Genomic DNA, 18342 nt, shown 5'->3' with positions numbered 1-18342 from the left:
GTATCACTATCTTTAGTTGGAATATAGTACTGGATCACAGTCATGTTCACTTGCTTCACTTTCAATTTGACCCTCATCAGCCTACTATTGATTGGTTTTCACTCTAGCAAGCATTTCTCAATACCCTTCTTCAAAATGACAGCTGACCATCAAGATGCTGACTGTCTTCCCTTCTTGAGTATAGACCTTTTTTCACCAGTTGCTGCCTTTAGTTTGTCAGTTTCTATCCATTTGCTTTCACTGACACCCAGGTTGTAACAATGCATTTCTGTAGCTATTTCTGCTAGCTTGCCAGTGTTGTACTTGGTTCCAAAAAACAATTTTGGTCTTGATCTTGGCAGTGTTCAGGGCTTCCTTCATCATGCCAGTAGCTTTCTCTTGGTTTTCATTACTGTCAGCCATGCAAGTTCTGAATGGAGACTCAGGAATGTCACTGCACACAGATAAAGAAGGATTCTTCATTGCTATTTCTGCAACCATTTGTTTTGACCAGTCAAGATTGTTTGCCCTGAGCTGAACCTCCAAAACTGGAGGACCGTTGGAGTGCTCTTAGTCTGACCTCTACTATTTGGCCTATTTGGCATCGGTGATGCTAAGAATAAAAGCACAATGCCCTGACTCTAGCCACCATAGCTCTCTGGGTCATTGAGGCACACAAACTTCCAAATGCTACAAACATCTAAAATATATGTAAATAGAAATGTTAAAACACAGAAGTACTTAAGTACATGATAGCATTTCAAAACGGTAAGTTAATTATTTGTTCAAAAATACATGTTTGCAATTTTTGCGCAATACATACAAAATGCTGGAGGACCTCTTAAAGCCAGGCAGCATGAATGGAAGGGAATAAACAGTCGATGTTTCGGGCTGAGTCTTCATCAGAACTGGAAAAGAAAATGGCAAATGCTAGAAAAAGAAAGAGTACAAGCTGGTAGTTGATTGGTGAAACCAGGTGAGGGGGAGGGTGGGTGAGTGGGGGAAGAGGCATGAGGTAAGAAGCTAGGAGGTGATAGGTGGAAAAGAAAAGGGACAAAACAAGAAGGAATCTGGTAAGAGGTGACAGTGGAAAATGGAAGAAAGGGAAAGAAGATGGAGAAGCTGGACAGGCAAGGAGAAGAGGAGAAGTGAACGAGAACCAGAATGGAGAATTGTAAAAGAGAGAAGGGATAGGGCGGGGGAGGAAGAAATTACCAGAGGTTAGAGAAATTGATATTCATGCTATCAGATTGGAAGAAACCCAGATGGAGTATGAGGTATTGTTCTTCCAGTCTGAGAGTGATCTCATCGTGGCAGTAGAGGGTGGCCATGGACAGACATGTTGAATGGGAATGGGAAGTCAAATTGAAATGGATGGCTTCTGAGGGATCCTGCTGTTTGTGGCTGTTCTGTTTGCAATTTGTTTTCTTTTCTTGTTGTCACAAGCGCAATTGACTACCATTTTTCTGTTTAATTAGTTTCTGTTAATTCCCTTTCCCCTCTCCCAAATAATCTGTCTGCCACTTTCTTCTGCTCTTTCCCTTCCATCACGCTATTTCTTCTCCTGTCTTGTGTGGCAATAATTCATGATCAATAACACCTGCCTCTTGTTAAATCAACACGTACAAACAAGCTGGAGGAACTCAGCAGATTGGGTAGCATCCGTGGAAACGTTGACTGCTCATTTCCACGGATGCTACCCGATCTGCTGAGTTCCTTCAGCTTGTTTATACGCGTTGATTTGACCACAGCATCTTCAGTGTACTTTGTGTTTGCCTCTCGTTAAACCCTGTTCCCAACAAAAATAAAATAGTATTACTGCTTGTAATTTTTAAAAAGCTGTAAAATTGTGAATGTCTAATTTTTATGTGGGTAGCAAACACTTGAGGGGATAAAGGGCCGGAATGTTTGTGGCAAAGTGAATGGGTTTGAGTAATGGAGTGGTATTTCTTTCACAAATTTGTTATCAAAATACCAGTTACAACTAGTAAGAGACTAATAATTTTATTTAAATGTTTCATTTTCAGAATTTTCTTTCTTTGATCCACAAGACCCAGCATGCAGGCAAATCCTGCGTGATCCTGAAACAACCGTGCCAGAATTGTTCGCTATCCTGCGTCAATGGGTTCCACAAGTTCAGCAGCATATTGATGTGATTGGAAATGAGGTAATCTATAATTTACATTTTCTTTGTTACTATACCTGGCATCCTGGAAATTCAATTGTGCAACATTTTTTTTATCACAGAGAAATTAGTTATTGCATAAATAGCTTTTAAATGTAGTAGGTACTTTGTAGCAACTGTTATCAGTCCTGCTGAAGGGTCTCAGCCTGAAACATCGACTGTACTCTTTTCCATAGATGCTACCTGGCTTGTTGAGTTCCTGCAACATTTTGTGTGTATTGCTTGGATATCCAGCATCTGCAGATTTTCTCTTGTTTGTGACTGGAATCCTTGTAATCTAGCTTTTAATCATAACATTCCTCATATATAATGCCAGAGCACCTGAAACTGACAGGTAATGTCACAAATTATATGAAAAATATGCAATTACCACTCAATTAGGACCACTTGTAGGAAATTAGGTTTTAATACCAGCAGATAGAAACCTGGGACCTAGCATATTTGAAGAGATACTGTAATTATTTGTGAATGTTGATAATATGATTTAATATTTGAACAAGGTTGAAAGCGGTTGTAATAGTCTTGCTGTGACTTTTAATGAACCCTGAGATGGTTACCTTTCACATTTGTAAAGTGAGAGCCTTAGTGACTGGAGGAGATGGCATGATGTCAAGGACAGTTAATATATGATCTTGTCTTTCAACGTGCAGTATACTGTTCAACATGTGACACATTCTGTCTGTACAAGGGAAGGTGATTTTACTTGCACCTTCAATAATGAGCTTTTATATTGCTTGGGAATGTCACTTTACTCAGATTATGGTTTCCTAAGAGAGGGATAGACTGCATGTATGTGTCTGTTGGAATTCTTTGAGGAGATTACAAGTAGGATAGATAAAGGGGATGCAGTGGATGTTGTATATTTGGACTTTCAGAAGGTGTTTGACAAGGTGCCACACATGAGGCTGCTTAGCAAGTTAAAAGCCATGTATTACATGAAAGTTACTGACATGGTTAGAGCATTGGCTGCTTGATAGGAGGCAGTGAGTGGGAATAAAAGGATCCTTTTCTGGTTGGCTTCCAGTGACTAGTGGTATTCTGCAGGAGTTGGTGTTGGGACCACTTGTTTTTATGCTGTATGTAAATTAATAAGATGATGGAATATATGGCTTTGTTGCTAAGTTTGCAGGTGATATGAAGATTGATGGGGGACAGAGGGTGTTGAGGAAACAGGCAGGATGCAGAAGGACTTAGACAGTTAGGAGATTGGGCACAAAAATGGAAAATGAAATACAATGTTGGAAAATGAATGGTCATGCACTTTGGTAGTGGAAATACATGTGTGGACTATTTTTTAAATGGAGATAAAATAAAGGAATCTGAGATGCAGAGGGACTGGAGAGTCCTTGTGCAGAACACCCTGTAGGTTAACTTGCAAGTTGAATCGGTGGTGAGGAAGGCAATTGCCATGTTAGCATTAATTTCAAGAGGTCTAGAATATAAGAGCAAGGATGTAATGCTGAGGGTTTATAAGGCACTGGGGAGGCCTTGTGGACAGTCTTGGGCTTCTCCTCTTAGAAAAGGTGTGCTGGCATTGGATAAGGTCCAGAGGAGGTTCACAAGGATGATTCCAGGAATGAAAGGGTTATCATACGAAGAATGTTTGATGGCTCTGAGTCTGTACTCACTGTACTCAGTATCTCTTTGAAACCTTTCAAATGTTGAAAGGCCTAGACAGAGTAGATGTGGAAAGGAGGTTTCCCATGTAGGAGAGTCTATAACAAGGGGCATAGCATCAGGATAGAGGGGTGCCCTTTCAAAACAGATACAGAGAAATTTCTTTAGCCAAAGAGTGGTGAATTTATGGAATCTGTTGCCACATTCAGCTGTGGAGGCCAGGTCATTGGGTGTATTTAAGGCAGAGATTGATCATGGCATCAAAGGCTATGGGGAGAAAGCCAGGAACTGGGTTTGAGGAGGAGATAGAAAAAAGGATCAGCCATGATTGAATGGCAGAGCAGACTTGATGGGCCAGATTGCCTAATTCTGCTCCTATGTCTTAATGGTCTTGTGTGTCACTCCAGACTGAAGATTCCTTCAGCCTGAGAAACCCTTGCATTTTCTGAATGTCCAGATCGAGTGCCTACTGTGCATCTTTATGGTCAGTGTTATGCCTCTGAGAAGCTATGTGTCTCAGTCTTGTTAATGACTTTAATGTGCTCACCACATTTCAGCCATAACGTTGGGACCCTTCTGCCACGCGAGAAGTAAGGACGTTTGTGAGTGTCTTGCAGTGTCAATGTGTTTAATGTACTTGCCATGGCTGAATTGTTGGTCTGTGAAATATGTGAGTAGTGACAGCGAGAGTTATTGTCCTGCTGGTAATAGATGATCCAACCTTAACCAACTATATGGGGCTTTCAAACATTTTTTAAGCACTGGACCTAGATGCATCCACAAAAAAAGTTTGTTCTGAAGATCGCTCAGTAACACACAACAGTGTAGTAGGGCAGCATGGTTGTGTAGTGGCTAGTATGGTTTACAGTGCCCGTAATGGGGTTTCAATTCTCACCACTGCCTGTAAAGAATCTGTACGTTCCCCCTATGGCTGTGTGGGTTTCCTCTGGGTGCTCTGTTTTCCTCCCACATTCAGGAGACATATGGGTTAGTGAAGGCTAGTGTGACAGAACAGGTGAACAATCCTAATTCACCATCAAACCTTGCCCCTTTGCCTGGTTAGTCACTGCTCGTTCTGTTCTTGCTCTAATTTTCCCAGTAGCTCACACATATTGTTCTCCCGTTCTGGAGTTCACCATTTATACACCCCAACAGTAAAACAATTGTTAGCTTGTCTAATCAAACAATCCCTTCAGTGAATGTGCTCTGTTGGTTTATAACTCATAAAAATAAGTATTCTAGATACAGGCATTCCAAACAATTTCATTTATTTTCAGTCACATCAGTTACATTGGCTTTTTGACAGCAGAACGGCGTAAAAGACCCAAGAGAAGTTTGGTTTGTCCTAAAATTATGCCTGGGTTAGTGGGAGCAGGTGCCCTACACCTTGTGCAGACAATACCACTGCTGGGGAGGCAGTATTCTTTTATATTCATCTGAGCATGCGGACACTGGTCTGTGGGTTTAACTAAGGTACTTGTGGAATAAAATTGTAGGATGTTAGAATCCCTATTTAAAATGTTCCAATTCTGCATCTGAAATAATTACTATGGTCTGGTCATGTGATCATCAATCCCCACTGACCAACAGTAGAATTTCCTGTTTCTTTTAGGCTAGGTGACGGCAGATTTAAATGCTCAATCTGGCTTTGCTGGAGAGGTGTGGGGGCTGGATTTGATGGTTGGTGAATAGTTATATTGGAAAGTTAAAGTGTGTCCTGGAGAAAGCCTGTGTATATTTGTAAATTTTTATACATGTATGTTTGTTTTCAATTGTCTATTTTAAAATACATTTTTTCTTTACAAATTTTGGGCAGCTTTTGCATTTTTGTTAACTTGGAAATAAAACCCCTTGCATTAATGTGCTGTTGCTGCTTACCATCTGGCCTTTTTTTCAACCGGTGACCCTTGTCAGGATGCTTACCCACACCTGGTAATGAGGTGTGACAGTTAGTAAATTGTGGGAATGCTGTTTTGGCATCAGAAACCTGAAGAAGTTTGCGGGCTGCCGCAGCATATCCTCAGACTACATTGGTCGTTGACAGAAATAGTGCATATGTTTCGATATTTTGACATCCATGTGACAAATCAGAATCAGACTTTAATCGCCAAGTACCTGTGCACATACAAGGAATTTACTTCCGGCAGATGTTGTCTCTCTGCTCTTAACAATAATAATGATAAATATAAATGAAAATACAGATTTTTATACATACAGGTAGTGCAATCCAAGTAATAGTTAGCCGACAGTTAACCGGCAGTTAACTGTTCAGCAAAGTGACCGCAGTAGGGAAAAAACTTCTCCAGTGCCTATTAGTCTTAGTCTGGAGGGATCTGAAGCGCCTACCAGACGGAAGCAGTTCAAACAGTCCATGCACAGGATGGGAGGAGTCCTTTATGATGTTCCCCGCCCTCTTCTTCAACCTGGAAGAGTACAGGTCCACAATAGAGGGCAGGGAGGCTCCAATGATGCGCTCGGCAGTCCTCACTGTGCGCTGTCGTCTGGTTCTATCCTGCTTGGTGGCAGCTCCAAACCACACAGTGGTTTTGCTTTAATAAAGCTGATTTTGCTTTAACTGTTTTGTTTTAAATGTGTATTTATTAATGAGTATTGTGCAATAGGAGGCAGAGTTCCATTCTTTTTACTTAGTCGAAGTTTCCTGTTCAGTACCTTTTAAAATCTCAGTCTCTGAGCCTTTTCAACTTATCTGTCTGAGGCCTCCTCCACTGCTATAGGGAGGTCCAGTATAATCAAGAAGAACAACATTTTATTTTTAATCTTAACCTATCTCCACATATCCTTTTGTCTTACTCAAACCTGGCTCTGCTTTGAAAACTGTATACCCTTCACTCTATCTCCAGCTCTGAGGAAAGGCAGCTGACCTGAAGCATTAAAACTAATTAAAACAAACACGAGGAAATCTGCAGATGCTGGAAATTCAAACAGCAACACACACAAAATGCTGGTAGAACACAGCAGGCTAGGCAGCATCTATAGGGAGAAGCGATGTCGACGTTTCGGGCCAAGACCCTTTGTCAGGACTAATTGAAAGGAAAGTTAGTAAGAGATTTGAACGTAGAGGGGGAAGGGGGAAATGCAAAATGATAGGAGTAGACCGGAGGGGGTGGGATGAAGCTAAGAGCTGGAAAGGTGATTGGCGAAAGTGATACAGAGCTGGAGAAGGGAAAGGATCATGGGACGGGAGGCCTCAGGAGAAAGAAAGGAGGGGGAGAAGCACCAGAGGGAGATGGAGAACAGGCGAACAGTTAAATATGTCAGGGATGGGGTAAGAAGGGGAGGAGGGGCATTAACGGAAGTTAGAGAAGTCAATGTTCATGCCATCAAGTTGGAGGCTACCCAGCCGGTATATAAGGTGTTGTTCCTCCAACCTGAGTTTGGATTCATTTTGACAATAGAGGAGGCCATGGATAGACATATCAGAATGGGAATGGGACGTGGAATTAAGATGTGTGGCCACTGGGAGATCCTGCTTTTTCTGGCAGACGGAGCATAGGTGTTCCACAAAACGGTCTCCCAGTCTGCTTTGGGTCTCGCCAATATATAAAAGCTCACACCGGGAGCACCGGACGCAGTATACCATACCAGCCGACTCACAGGTGAAGTGTCACCTCCCTCACCACCATTCAGGGCCCCAGATGTAAACGGAACAAGTGCTACACCTGCCCTTACACTTCCTCCCTCACCACCATTCAGGGCCCCAGACAGTCCTTCCAGGTGAGGCGACACTTCACCTGTGAGTCGACTGGTGTGGTATACTGCGTCCGGTGCTCCCAGTATGGCCTTTTATATATTGGCGAGACCCAACGCAGACTGGGGGACCATTTCGTGGAAAACTTACGCTCGGTCCACCAGAAAAAGCAGGTTCTCCCAGTGGCCAAACATTTTAATTCCACGTCCCATTCCCATTCTGATATGTCTATCCATGGCCTCCTCTATTGTCAAAATGAATCCAAACTCAGGTTGGAGGAACAACACCTTATATACCGGCTGGGTAGCCTCCAACATGATGGCATGAATATTGCCTTCTCTAACTTCCGTTAATGTCCCTCCTCCCCTTCTTACCCCATCCCTGACTTATTTAGTTGTTTGCCTGTTCTCCATCTCCCTCTGGTGCTTCCCCCCCCCCCCTTTCTTTCTCCTGAGACCTCCCGTCCCATGATTCTTTGCCTTCTCCAGCTCTGTATCACTTTCGCCAATCACCTTCCCAGCTCTTAGCTTCATCCCACCCCCTCCAGTCTTCTCCTATCATTTCGCATTTCCCCCTCCCCACTCTACTTTCAAATCTCTTTCTATCTTTCCTTTCGATTAGTCCTGACGAAGGGTCTCAGCCCGAAACATGGACATCGCTTCTCCCTATAGATGCTGCTTAGCCTGCTGTGTTCTACCAGCATTTTGTGTGTGTTCTTAATTAAAACAAACACTGTTTTCCTGCTTTTGTTTCAAGTTCTAGCATCTGCAGTTTTATTTATTTTCCTCAGTTAATTGTCATGTGCAATTACCTGAAGTTTAGAAAACAAAGGAATCTTCGATTATCTCCTTTCTCATGTAATTGCTTTAGATTCTGAATCGAGGATGCCATGTGAATGACAGAGATGGTTTGACAGATATGACTCTTCTACATTACACCTGCAAAGCTGGGGCTCAAGGAATTGGTGAGTTGTAAATGAATTGTAAATTAAATGATTTTTTTGTTAATAGTTTGCTCTGCACCCTCAGTTTCATCAGTGTATTTGGTAACATGAACATTTTACTGGTGGGTCTTATTGTCTTTCAGTCAAAATAACCGGTACAGTGGAATCATAAACAGGTTGAGCACTTATTGAGCAAATATTTGACAGGGTAACATAAAAGCCTGTGGGATCCTTCTATTTATTTTTGAAATTTGATTGTTTATCAGACCATTTTGTTAGCAACATCTAGTATACCCTCGTGAACACATTTTAAAGTACAAGATCATTATAATTGTATCACAGTTATAAACATTATATCGAACCAGGCATTATGATCCACCTAGTTTTAGCAAATCTCCTTCCATCATGTTTCATTTAATCTTATTCAGCTTCTGGCAGTATACTTTAAAAGCAGTCAATTATTTTTTTTTAAAAAACACAAGATAGCTAATTGAGCTATATTTGAAAAATATGGGCAGATAAACTATATGCAGTTTGTGCTAATGTTTACTAATTTTCAATATTTAGTGTATGTCTACCATTTAAGAGCCCACTTAACTGTCTTTTCTGGTATTTTTCTATTCAGGATGTTTTAAATAAATACAGACTCTATCATTCCCAAGGTTGGGACAGTATCTAACACTGATATATTGACTTATTGCAAATTTGACAGCTCCTGATATAGCCCCTTATGATTGAGGATGACTTGCTTTCACTCCAGTTTTATGAGTTCTAAGGAAACTAACGAGACTCGTATGGTAACTGTAGGTATGTTATAGGGCAAGAGGGTGGGCAGTTTATTGGGTTACTTCTTCCATTGTTTTTTGTTGTGCTTCTTTGTATTCCCAAAGCAATATTCTTGCATTTTTCAAATTAATCGGAAATGATACCCAGTCATTTTTAGTGATCAGGAAAGCTACAAAGATAAGAGGAGGAGCAGGTAGTGATGAGGAAGCAAGGAGCCTACAGAATGACTTGGATAAGGAGAATGGGCAAAGAAAGGGAAGATGGAATATAGTGTAGAAAAATGTATTCTCCAGCACTTTGGTGGAAGGAATAAAGGCATAGACTATTTTCTAAGTGGGGAGCAAATTCAGTAATCAGAGGTGCAGAGGGACTTGGGAGTTCTCTTACAGGATTCCCTGAAGGTTAACTTGCAGGTTGAGTCAGTGGTAAGGAAGGCAGTTATTATTTTGGGTGGACTGGAACGTTGAGGCATTTAAAAGACATTAGTCATACTGCACTTGAAGTATTGTGAGTAGCTTTGGCCCCTTATCTAAGAAAGTATGTGCTGTCATTGGAGAAGGTCCAGAGGAGGTTCATGAGGATAATCCCAGGAAAGAAAGGGCTAATATATGAGGATCATTTGATGACCTTGGGCCTGTACTTGCTGGAGTTTAGAAGAATAAGGGGGGATACTCATTGAAGCCTATCAAATATTGAATTGCCTAAATAGAATTGGCATGCAAAGGATATTTCCTGTAGTTGGGGAGTCTAGGACCAGAGGGCACAGTGTCAGATTAGAAGGATGTCTTTTAAGAGCAGAGATGAAGGGGAGTTTGTTTAGTCAGAGGGTGGTGAATCTGTGCAATTCATTTCCACAGATGGCTGTGGAGAGCAAGTCATTGGGTATCTTTAAAGCAGAAGTTGTTAGTTTCTTGATTAGTAAGGACATCAAAGGTTAGCAGGAGAACACGGAAGAATGGAGTGGAGAGGAATAGTATATCAGCTGTAATGAAATGACATACAGGTTCAATGGGCCAAATGGCCTAATTCAGCTGCTTTGTATTATTGTCTTACGATCGTAAGTCAAGGGCACCCAGAAGTTAGTTGGAATAGGTATTTCCATGGAAGTTTTGAATGTAACTGTAAAGAACTTCCTCCATTCACCTGGTAATTGTTATATATGGTCTGTATTGTGAGATTCATACAGGACACATGAACGTCATGGCCTACATGACAAAGGCAGTGAAGCCTTGTTGCCATTTATGTTGCTTGGTTTTTCTTTGTAAGACGTGATGGCATTCAAGCCATTCCACAGTTGTCCAGCATTCCTCTGTGATTAAGTTTAATCCAGAACTACTACTTTGCATGTGAGATGTCTTTCCCGAAATCATACCTGGACATCTTACCTGTACTTGCCCAGATCACCTAAACATAGTAATCTAGCTTGCAAATCTGTTGGTTTATCCAGTGCATCTAGTAGTGGAGGACAGATTTAAAGTCAAACGAAGTACAGCAAAGAAACAGGCCTTTCTGCCCATCTAGTCCACGTGGAAACCATTTAAACTGCTTACTCCCAACGACTTGCACCAGCACTATAGCCCTCCATATACCTATACAAACTTCTCTTAAACCTTGAAATTAAACTTTCATGCACTACTTGTGCTAGCTGCTCATTCCACCCTCACATGACCCTCTGAGTGAAGAAGTTTCCATTCGTGTTCCCCTTAAACTTCTCACCCATGACCTCTAGTTGTACTCCCATCCAACCTCAGTGGAAAAAGCCTGCTTTCGTTTACTATCTATACCCCTCATAATTTTGTATACCTCTATCAAATCTCTCAACCTTCTATGTTCTAAAGAATACAGTACTTAACCTATTCATCCTTTCCTCATAACTCCAATCCTCCAGACCCAGTAACATCCTTGTAAATTTTCTCTGCACTCCTTCAACCATGTTTACGTCCTTCTTATAGGTAGGTGACCAAAACTGCACATAATACTCCAAATTAGGCCTCACCAATATCTTATACAGCTTCAACATAACATCCAATCTTCTGTACTCAGTACATTGACTCATGAAGGCCAAAGTGCCAAAACCTTTCTTTACGATCCTTTCTACCTTTGATTCCACTTTCAGTGAATCATGGACCTGCATTCCCAGATCCCTTTGTTCTATCACACTTTTAAGTGCCCTATTGTTCACTGTGTAAGAACTACCCTGATTGGTCCTACCAAAGTGTAAAACCTCACACTTGTCTGTATCAAATTCCTTCTGCCATTTTTCAGCCCATTTTTCCAGCTGATTTTTCCTTTGCAAGTCATGATAGTCTTCCTCGCTGTCCACTACAGCCTTTGGTGTAATCCGTAAATTTGCTGATCCAGTTAACCACATAATCATCCAGACCTTTGATGTAGATGACAAGCAACAAAGGACCCAGCACTGATCCCAGTGACACACCAGTAGTCATAGACCTCTAGTCAGAGAGGAGACCCTCAACTACCACTCTCTGTCTTCTCCCACAAAGCCAATGTCTAATTCAATTTACTGCCCCCTGGATGCTGAGCAACTGAACCTTCTTGACCAGTCTCCCATGTGTTACCGTGATACATGTCTAAGCAGACAACATCCACTGTCTTGCCTTCATCCACTTGCCTGGTAACGTCTTCAAAAAAATTCCTTAAGATTGGTTAGACATTGCCTACCATGCATGAAGCCATGCTGAATCAGTCCATGTCTATCCAAAAACCTATACCTGGGCTTTTGCGATAACTTTCCCAAAACTGATGTCAAACTCACTGGCATATAATTACCTGGTTTCTGTTTAGAGTCTTTTTCAACAGTGGAACAACTTTGGCTATCTTCCAATTCTTTGGTACCTCTCCTGTCGCTAAGGATGTTTTAAATATCATTACAAGGGCAATTCATCAATTTCTGCACTTGCCTCTCACAGGGTCCGAGGGAACATCTTATCAAGCCTTAGAGATTTATCCACCCTGATTTGCCTCAAGGTAGCAAACATCTTGTACTCTGTAATCTGTACAGGGTTCATGAAATTGATGCCTCTTTGCCTCACTTCTATAGACTCTGTATCTGACTCCTGACAAAATACAGGTGCAAAAAATGCATTTAAGATCTTCCCCCATCTGTTTCGGCTCCACACATGGATTACCATTCTGGTCTTCCAAAGGACCAGTTTTGTCTCTGGCAATCCTTTTGCTCTTAATATACCTGTAGAATCCTTAAGATTCTCCTGCTCCTTAACTGCTAGAGCAACTTTATGCTTTCTTTTAGTCTTCCTGGTTTCTTTCATAAGTGCTCTCATGCATTTCATAAGCAACTCCACAAGCAACTCATTTGTCCCTACTTGCCTGTGCCTGCTATGTACCTCATTTTTTCTCTTAACCAGGGCCTCAATATCTCTCGAAAACCAAGGTTCCCTACATCTGTTATCTTTACCTTCTGTTATCTGTTATCTGACAGGTACATACAAGCCTTGTACTCTCAAAATGTTTTTTTTTTTGAAGGGCTTCTACTTTCCAAGTACACCTTTGCGAGAAAACATCCTGTCCCAATTCATGCATGCTATATGATTTCTGATGCCATCAAAATTGGCCTTGCTTCGATTTAGAATCTCAACCTGTGGATCAGACCTATCTCTTTGCATATTTGCTTTGAAACTAATGGCATTGTGGTCACTGGATGCAAAGTGTTCCCTGACACAAACTTTTTTTTTTAATGAGTTTTTACAATGCAACAAAACAATAAAGAAAAAGAGGTTTATACAGTGCAAAACAAACATATCAAAGTACAATTCATAACAATTAAGCAAAGCACCCATTGTAGAATTGTACACTCATTGTAGAATCGTGTAAAGTTAGTTACCACCCCACCCTCCCACTACCCAACTCCAAGCCAACTTTACAATATATAAAAAAAGTTAATCAGAACTAAAAAACACAAAATGCTGGCAGAACTCAGCAGGCCAGACAGCATCTATGGGAGGAGGTAATAACGACATTTCGGGCCGAAACCCTTTATTAGGAGTGAAGTAACATGGGATGGTCGAGGGGGGATAAGAAGTGGGGGGGAGGGATAAAGTAGAGACCTGGGAAGTGATAGGCTGGAGGGAAATGGGCTGGGGGGGAAGGTGGAGAATTATTGGAAATAAAAGAGATTATAGTGAGGGGGGAAAAAGAGAGAATGAGAACTAGACTAAAATAATAGATAGGGATGGGGGTAAGGGTGGGGGGCAGGGGTACCAACGGAGGTCAGTGAGTTGGATGTTCATGCTGGCAGGAAGGAGGCTACCTAGGCGGGAGATAAGGTATTGCTCCATCGACCTGCATGTGGCCTCAGAACTATCACCACAGAGCTGTACTTTAAAAAGGTATATTGCCTACTACCTAAACTATAATATTTTTACACATAAAAAAAAACCCCAAAAATCTAACTGTAAGATGCTGGAAATAAGGGATTTAAATGCAAAATAAAAAAAAGGAGGGATGCACCTTTAATCTAAGCAGGCATTATGAAAATATTCAAGATAAGGTCCCCACACTTTTTGGAATTTTATATCTGAATTAAGAAGTAAATAATGACCTTTCAAGGTCTAAGCAGGACATAATATCTCTAAGCTATTGAGCGTGGATGGGAGGGGCAGCATCTCTCCACTTAAGAAGAACTGCATGTCTGGCCAAAAGAGAGGTGGAAGACAATATACGACGCTTAGTCAGAGTTAAATACATGTCAGCTTCTCCCGAAGTACCGAAATGAGCAATCAGAGGGTTAGGTTCCAAATAGCAATTAAGTATGTGAGATAAAGTTTACAAAAAAAACATCTCTCCAGAATTTCTCCAAGCTAGGACAAGCCCAATACATATGAATGAGAGAGGCCTCGCCCCCTTTGCACTTATCACAACAGGGACTAATATCAGGATAGAACTGCGCCAATTTAGTTTTAGACATATGAGCCCTGTGTACCACCTTGAACTGTAAAAGGGAGTGGTGAGCACATAGAGAAGTTGAATTAACTGACTTGAGACCCTGACACAAACTTTTGACACCTGCCATATCTCATTTCCTCATGGCAGATCCAGTATTGCACACACCCTCTAGTTGTGATTTCTATGTACTGATGAAGGAAACTTTTCGGAACACATTTGACAAACTCTATCTCATCTAGTCCTTTTACAGAATCCCAGTCAATATGTGAAAAGTTAAAATCATCTACTATAACACCTTATGTACCTAGCAACAGTCTGTGATCTCCTGACAAATTTGTTCCTCTAAATCCCCAGGGCAGTTGGGTCGTCTGTAATTTAGCCCAATAACGTGGTCATTCCTTTCTTTTATTTTCAGTTACACCCATAACATGTCACTAGTTAAGTTCTCTAGTCTGTACTGATGGAGGATACCGTGATATTTTCCCTGACTAGTAACATCACCCATCATCCTTTAATACCTCCTGTTCTGTTGTGTCTAGGGCAACAGAATTCCAGCATATTGAGCCGCCAGTCCTGTTCTTCCTGCAACTGTCTCATTTTTTGGTGGGGTCACACTTATCCATATGTATCTCTATATGTATCTTGATCATTGTCCATGACAACCAGGGCATATTCATTCAGGTCCGTGATTAGTCCTTGAACACGGCCTGGTCCACTGATTCAAAGCAGTCCTGCAGCTGATCTTCTTCCTTTTGTGACCGCCTCTTGCTTGTCCTTACTTGGTACCTTGCTCTTTAGATTCTGTTTACGGTTGGCCCTCCTTATCTACGAGTTCCGCATGCGCGGATTCAACCAATCATGAATTGAGAAAACCCGGAAGTGCTCTTCCAGCACTCGTTCTTTGAGCATGTACAGACTTTTTTCTTTTTTCCTTGTCATTATTCCCTAAACAATGCAGTATAACAACTATTTACATAGCATTTGCATTGTATTAGGTATTATAAGTAATGTAGAGATGATTTAAAGTATACAGGAGGATGTGCATAGGTTATTGTGGATCGGGATCGAGAAAAGGCAGAAGTTCTCTTACTAAGTAAGTCAGAACAGCTACATCCAGTATTATTTAGCGTCAGTTAGTCAAATGTTTGTCTTAGAAAATAGTATATATTTTACCTTTCTATGCATATAAAACACTTTAGAAACGTATGTAATTCAATAATTAAACCACTGCATTACTAGTAATAATTGTAGCTTTCATTGGGGCAGGGCCTTTCTCACTTTATCCTTTAAAATTGTTCCGATCGTTGACCGACTGTAGCCTATGGCTTTTCCAATGACCGATGACATTTCACTTCTTTCTGATTGCTTTATTATTTCCACTTCATTTTCAATCGTGATCATGATTATTTTCATGAACAGAAACACTGCGGATTCAGAGCTCCGCCTGGTCCTAAAGACCACCACACTGAGACAGGTTAAATAAGGTCCGGGGTTCCACTGGGTCCTAAAGTCCACTGTACTGAAACAGGTTAAATAAGGGACATGAGCATCCATGTTTTTTGGTATCCAAGAGGGATCCCGGAACCAATCCCTCATGGATAAGAAGGGCTGACTGTATTTGTGCAGGTAGGAGGAGGACAGATTTTCTGAAACGTAGTTGTGGGATAGAACAGTAGGGATTCTTGATCATTGTGCAGGAGTACTCAAGCATGTTGGGTCCTCTGGTGCTGGAGGTGATGTACTCATTGTAGCTGGTCAGAGATTTATTGAAGATAATCTGTTTGAAATCCCGAGCAGTGATGTGAAAAGCACCAGGTAGGCCATTTCTTGTTTGTTAATCATGACACCTTAATACCTTGAGTGCAGGCTTGACATTTGTCTTTGGTGGTATGTAAACTGCAATCAGGATCATGGTGGAGAAGTCTCTTGCAACGTAGAGTAGTTGGCACTTAATCATGTTCTAGGTCAGAGGAATGAGAGTAAGACAAGTTATAAACACGAGTTTCTGCAGGTGCTGGAAAATACAAAATGCTAGAGGAACTCAGCAGTCAGGCAACATCTATGGAAATGGACGATGAATTAATGTTTGTAGCTGTGATCAAGAGTGAGACAAAATGGCCATGTCCAAGCACCATGATGAGTTTATCATGAAGCAGATGCTGCCACCCAGTGGATTAAGAACTTCTTGGGCTGGAGGTCAGCCTGTGAGCACAAATACAACTATATATATAGAAACATAGAAAATAGGTGCAGGAGTAAGCCATTCGGCCCTTCGAGCCTGCACTGCCATTCAGTATGATCATGGCTGATCATCCAACTCAGACCCCTGTACCTGCTTTCTCTCCATACCCCCTGATCCCTTTAGCCACTAGGGCCATATGTAACTTCCTCTTAAGTATAGCCAATGAACCGGCCTCAACTGTTTCCTTTGGTAGAGAATTCCACGGATTCACCACTCTCTGTGTGAAGAAGTTTTTCCTCATCTCTGTCCTAAAAGGCTTCCCCTTTATCCTTAAACTGTGACCCCTCGTTATGGACTTCCCCAACATCAGAAACAATCTTCCTGCATCTAGCCCGTCCAATCCCTTTAGAATTTTATACTTTTCAATAAGATCCCCCCTCAATCTTCTAAATTCCAGTGAGTATAAGCCTCGTCAATCCAGTCTTTCTTCATATGAAAGTCCTGCCATCCCAGGAATCAATCTGGTGAACTTTCTTTGTACTCTCTCTATGGCAAGAATGCCTTTCCTCAGATTAGGGGACCAAAACTGCACACAATACTCTAGGTGCAGTCTCACCAAGACCTTGTACAACTGCAGTAGAACCTCCCTGCTCGGGGGTGGAGTTTCAAGATGGCGACGTAAACATCTGCCTTTTAGGCGCTCTTTATTTTTTTAACTATAATCACCCTTTAATTAGATCTTTTCGAACTTAATCATATGAGTTGCTACCTTTGATTGACCCTTTTTTCCTAAAATAATAGTTGATCTAATCTTGTCAAACCTAAAATGGCTACAAGTAAGAAATCGGCTAAGGATCCTGTATCCATCGACGCAATTTCTGGTCTTTTGGACATTAAACTGGATGTTAAATTTGCGGGTATGGAAGGTAAATTGGACAATAAACTGGATGCTAAATTTGCGGGTCTGGAAGGCAGACTAGAAGGTAAATTGGACAGTAAACTGTTAAGTTTGGAAAGGAGGATTACTACGAAAATATCCGATTTTGAAGGAGTTGTTAAATCGCTTGAAACTAAGTTTCAGTCACAGGCGTTAGTGGTTCAGCAGCTTGGAAATAAGATCACGACTCTTGAACAATCAATTTGTGAAAAAGCATGTACAATGGAAGTGTTAGAGAAGAAGATAGAGTCGACTGCTAAAACTTTAGATCAGTATAAGTTTAAAATTACTGATCTTGAAAATCGTTCTCGCAGACAGAATTTGCGCATCATCGGAATTCCCGAAAAGGTTGAGTCCGGTGATTTAACTGAATTTTTCTCTAAATTACTGTGGGAAATTTTCGGTGGTGAAGGTTTGAAAAATGAACCTGTTATCGACCGCGCTCACAGAGTTGCGAGGCTTTCGTCTGTGTCTGATAAACCACGAGCGGTGATTGTTCGCCTTCATTATCCTCGTGAGAAAGAGCTTCTAATTCGGTTAGCTCGTAAAAAAGGTATGATCTCCTACCAAAATTACTCATTTCGAATTGTTGAGGACTATTCGTATGAAGTAATGAAAGCCAGGATCGCTTTTAAACCAGTGATGGCAGAGATTCATTCGATTGGATTTAAACAAGCTTTAATGTATCCAGCGAAGCTTAGAATGGTGCTGCCCGACAACAGTTTACACTTTTTTAACACTCCTGAAGAAGCGAAGAAATTTGTTGAAGAATATCGATCCTCTAGTGCAACTTGAACTATGAGTTACATTGAAGATTTTTTTTTGGAGAGAGGATGCCATTTCATTTTAAGTTTTAACCCTGGAAGTTGGGTTATAACTTTTTATTTTGAACTATGGGTCTGGGTCTTTTTTTTACTACTATTATTATTGCTTATAGATGCTGTTTTAATTTTTATAATATCCTTTTTTATACACGTTTGTATTTTGTAATAATGAATTATTTTTTCAAAATGTCGTTTCTTTTTCCCATAAGTCTTTACTTTTTATAAGCGTTTATTTGCTTGCCTGTATTTAGAAATGG

General features: G+C 41.0%; 1 protein-coding gene across 7 annotated transcripts in view; it reads left to right on the top strand.

Annotated features, from left to right (window-relative positions):
* Positions 1-18342, top strand: part of LOC132402718 (CAP-Gly domain-containing linker protein 4-like) — a 332263-nt gene that overhangs the window by 42466 nt on the left and 271455 nt on the right. For all 7 annotated transcript variants that reach the window (XM_059985680.1, XM_059985681.1, XM_059985679.1 and 4 more), the window contains exons 3-4: positions 2007-2146; positions 8361-8454. In XM_059985680.1, coding sequence (XP_059841663.1) covers positions 2007-2146; positions 8361-8454 — 234 coding nt within the window. The remainder of the gene's footprint in view (positions 1-2006; positions 2147-8360; positions 8455-18342) is intronic.

This window comes from Hypanus sabinus, chromosome 12 (genome assembly GCF_030144855.1).
Source record: "Hypanus sabinus isolate sHypSab1 chromosome 12, sHypSab1.hap1, whole genome shotgun sequence".
In the NCBI taxonomy this organism is placed as follows: domain Eukaryota; kingdom Metazoa; phylum Chordata; class Chondrichthyes; order Myliobatiformes; family Dasyatidae; genus Hypanus; species Hypanus sabinus.
The sequence above is the reverse complement of the archived record's forward strand: the minus strand, read 5'-3'. Positions and strand labels throughout refer to the sequence as shown.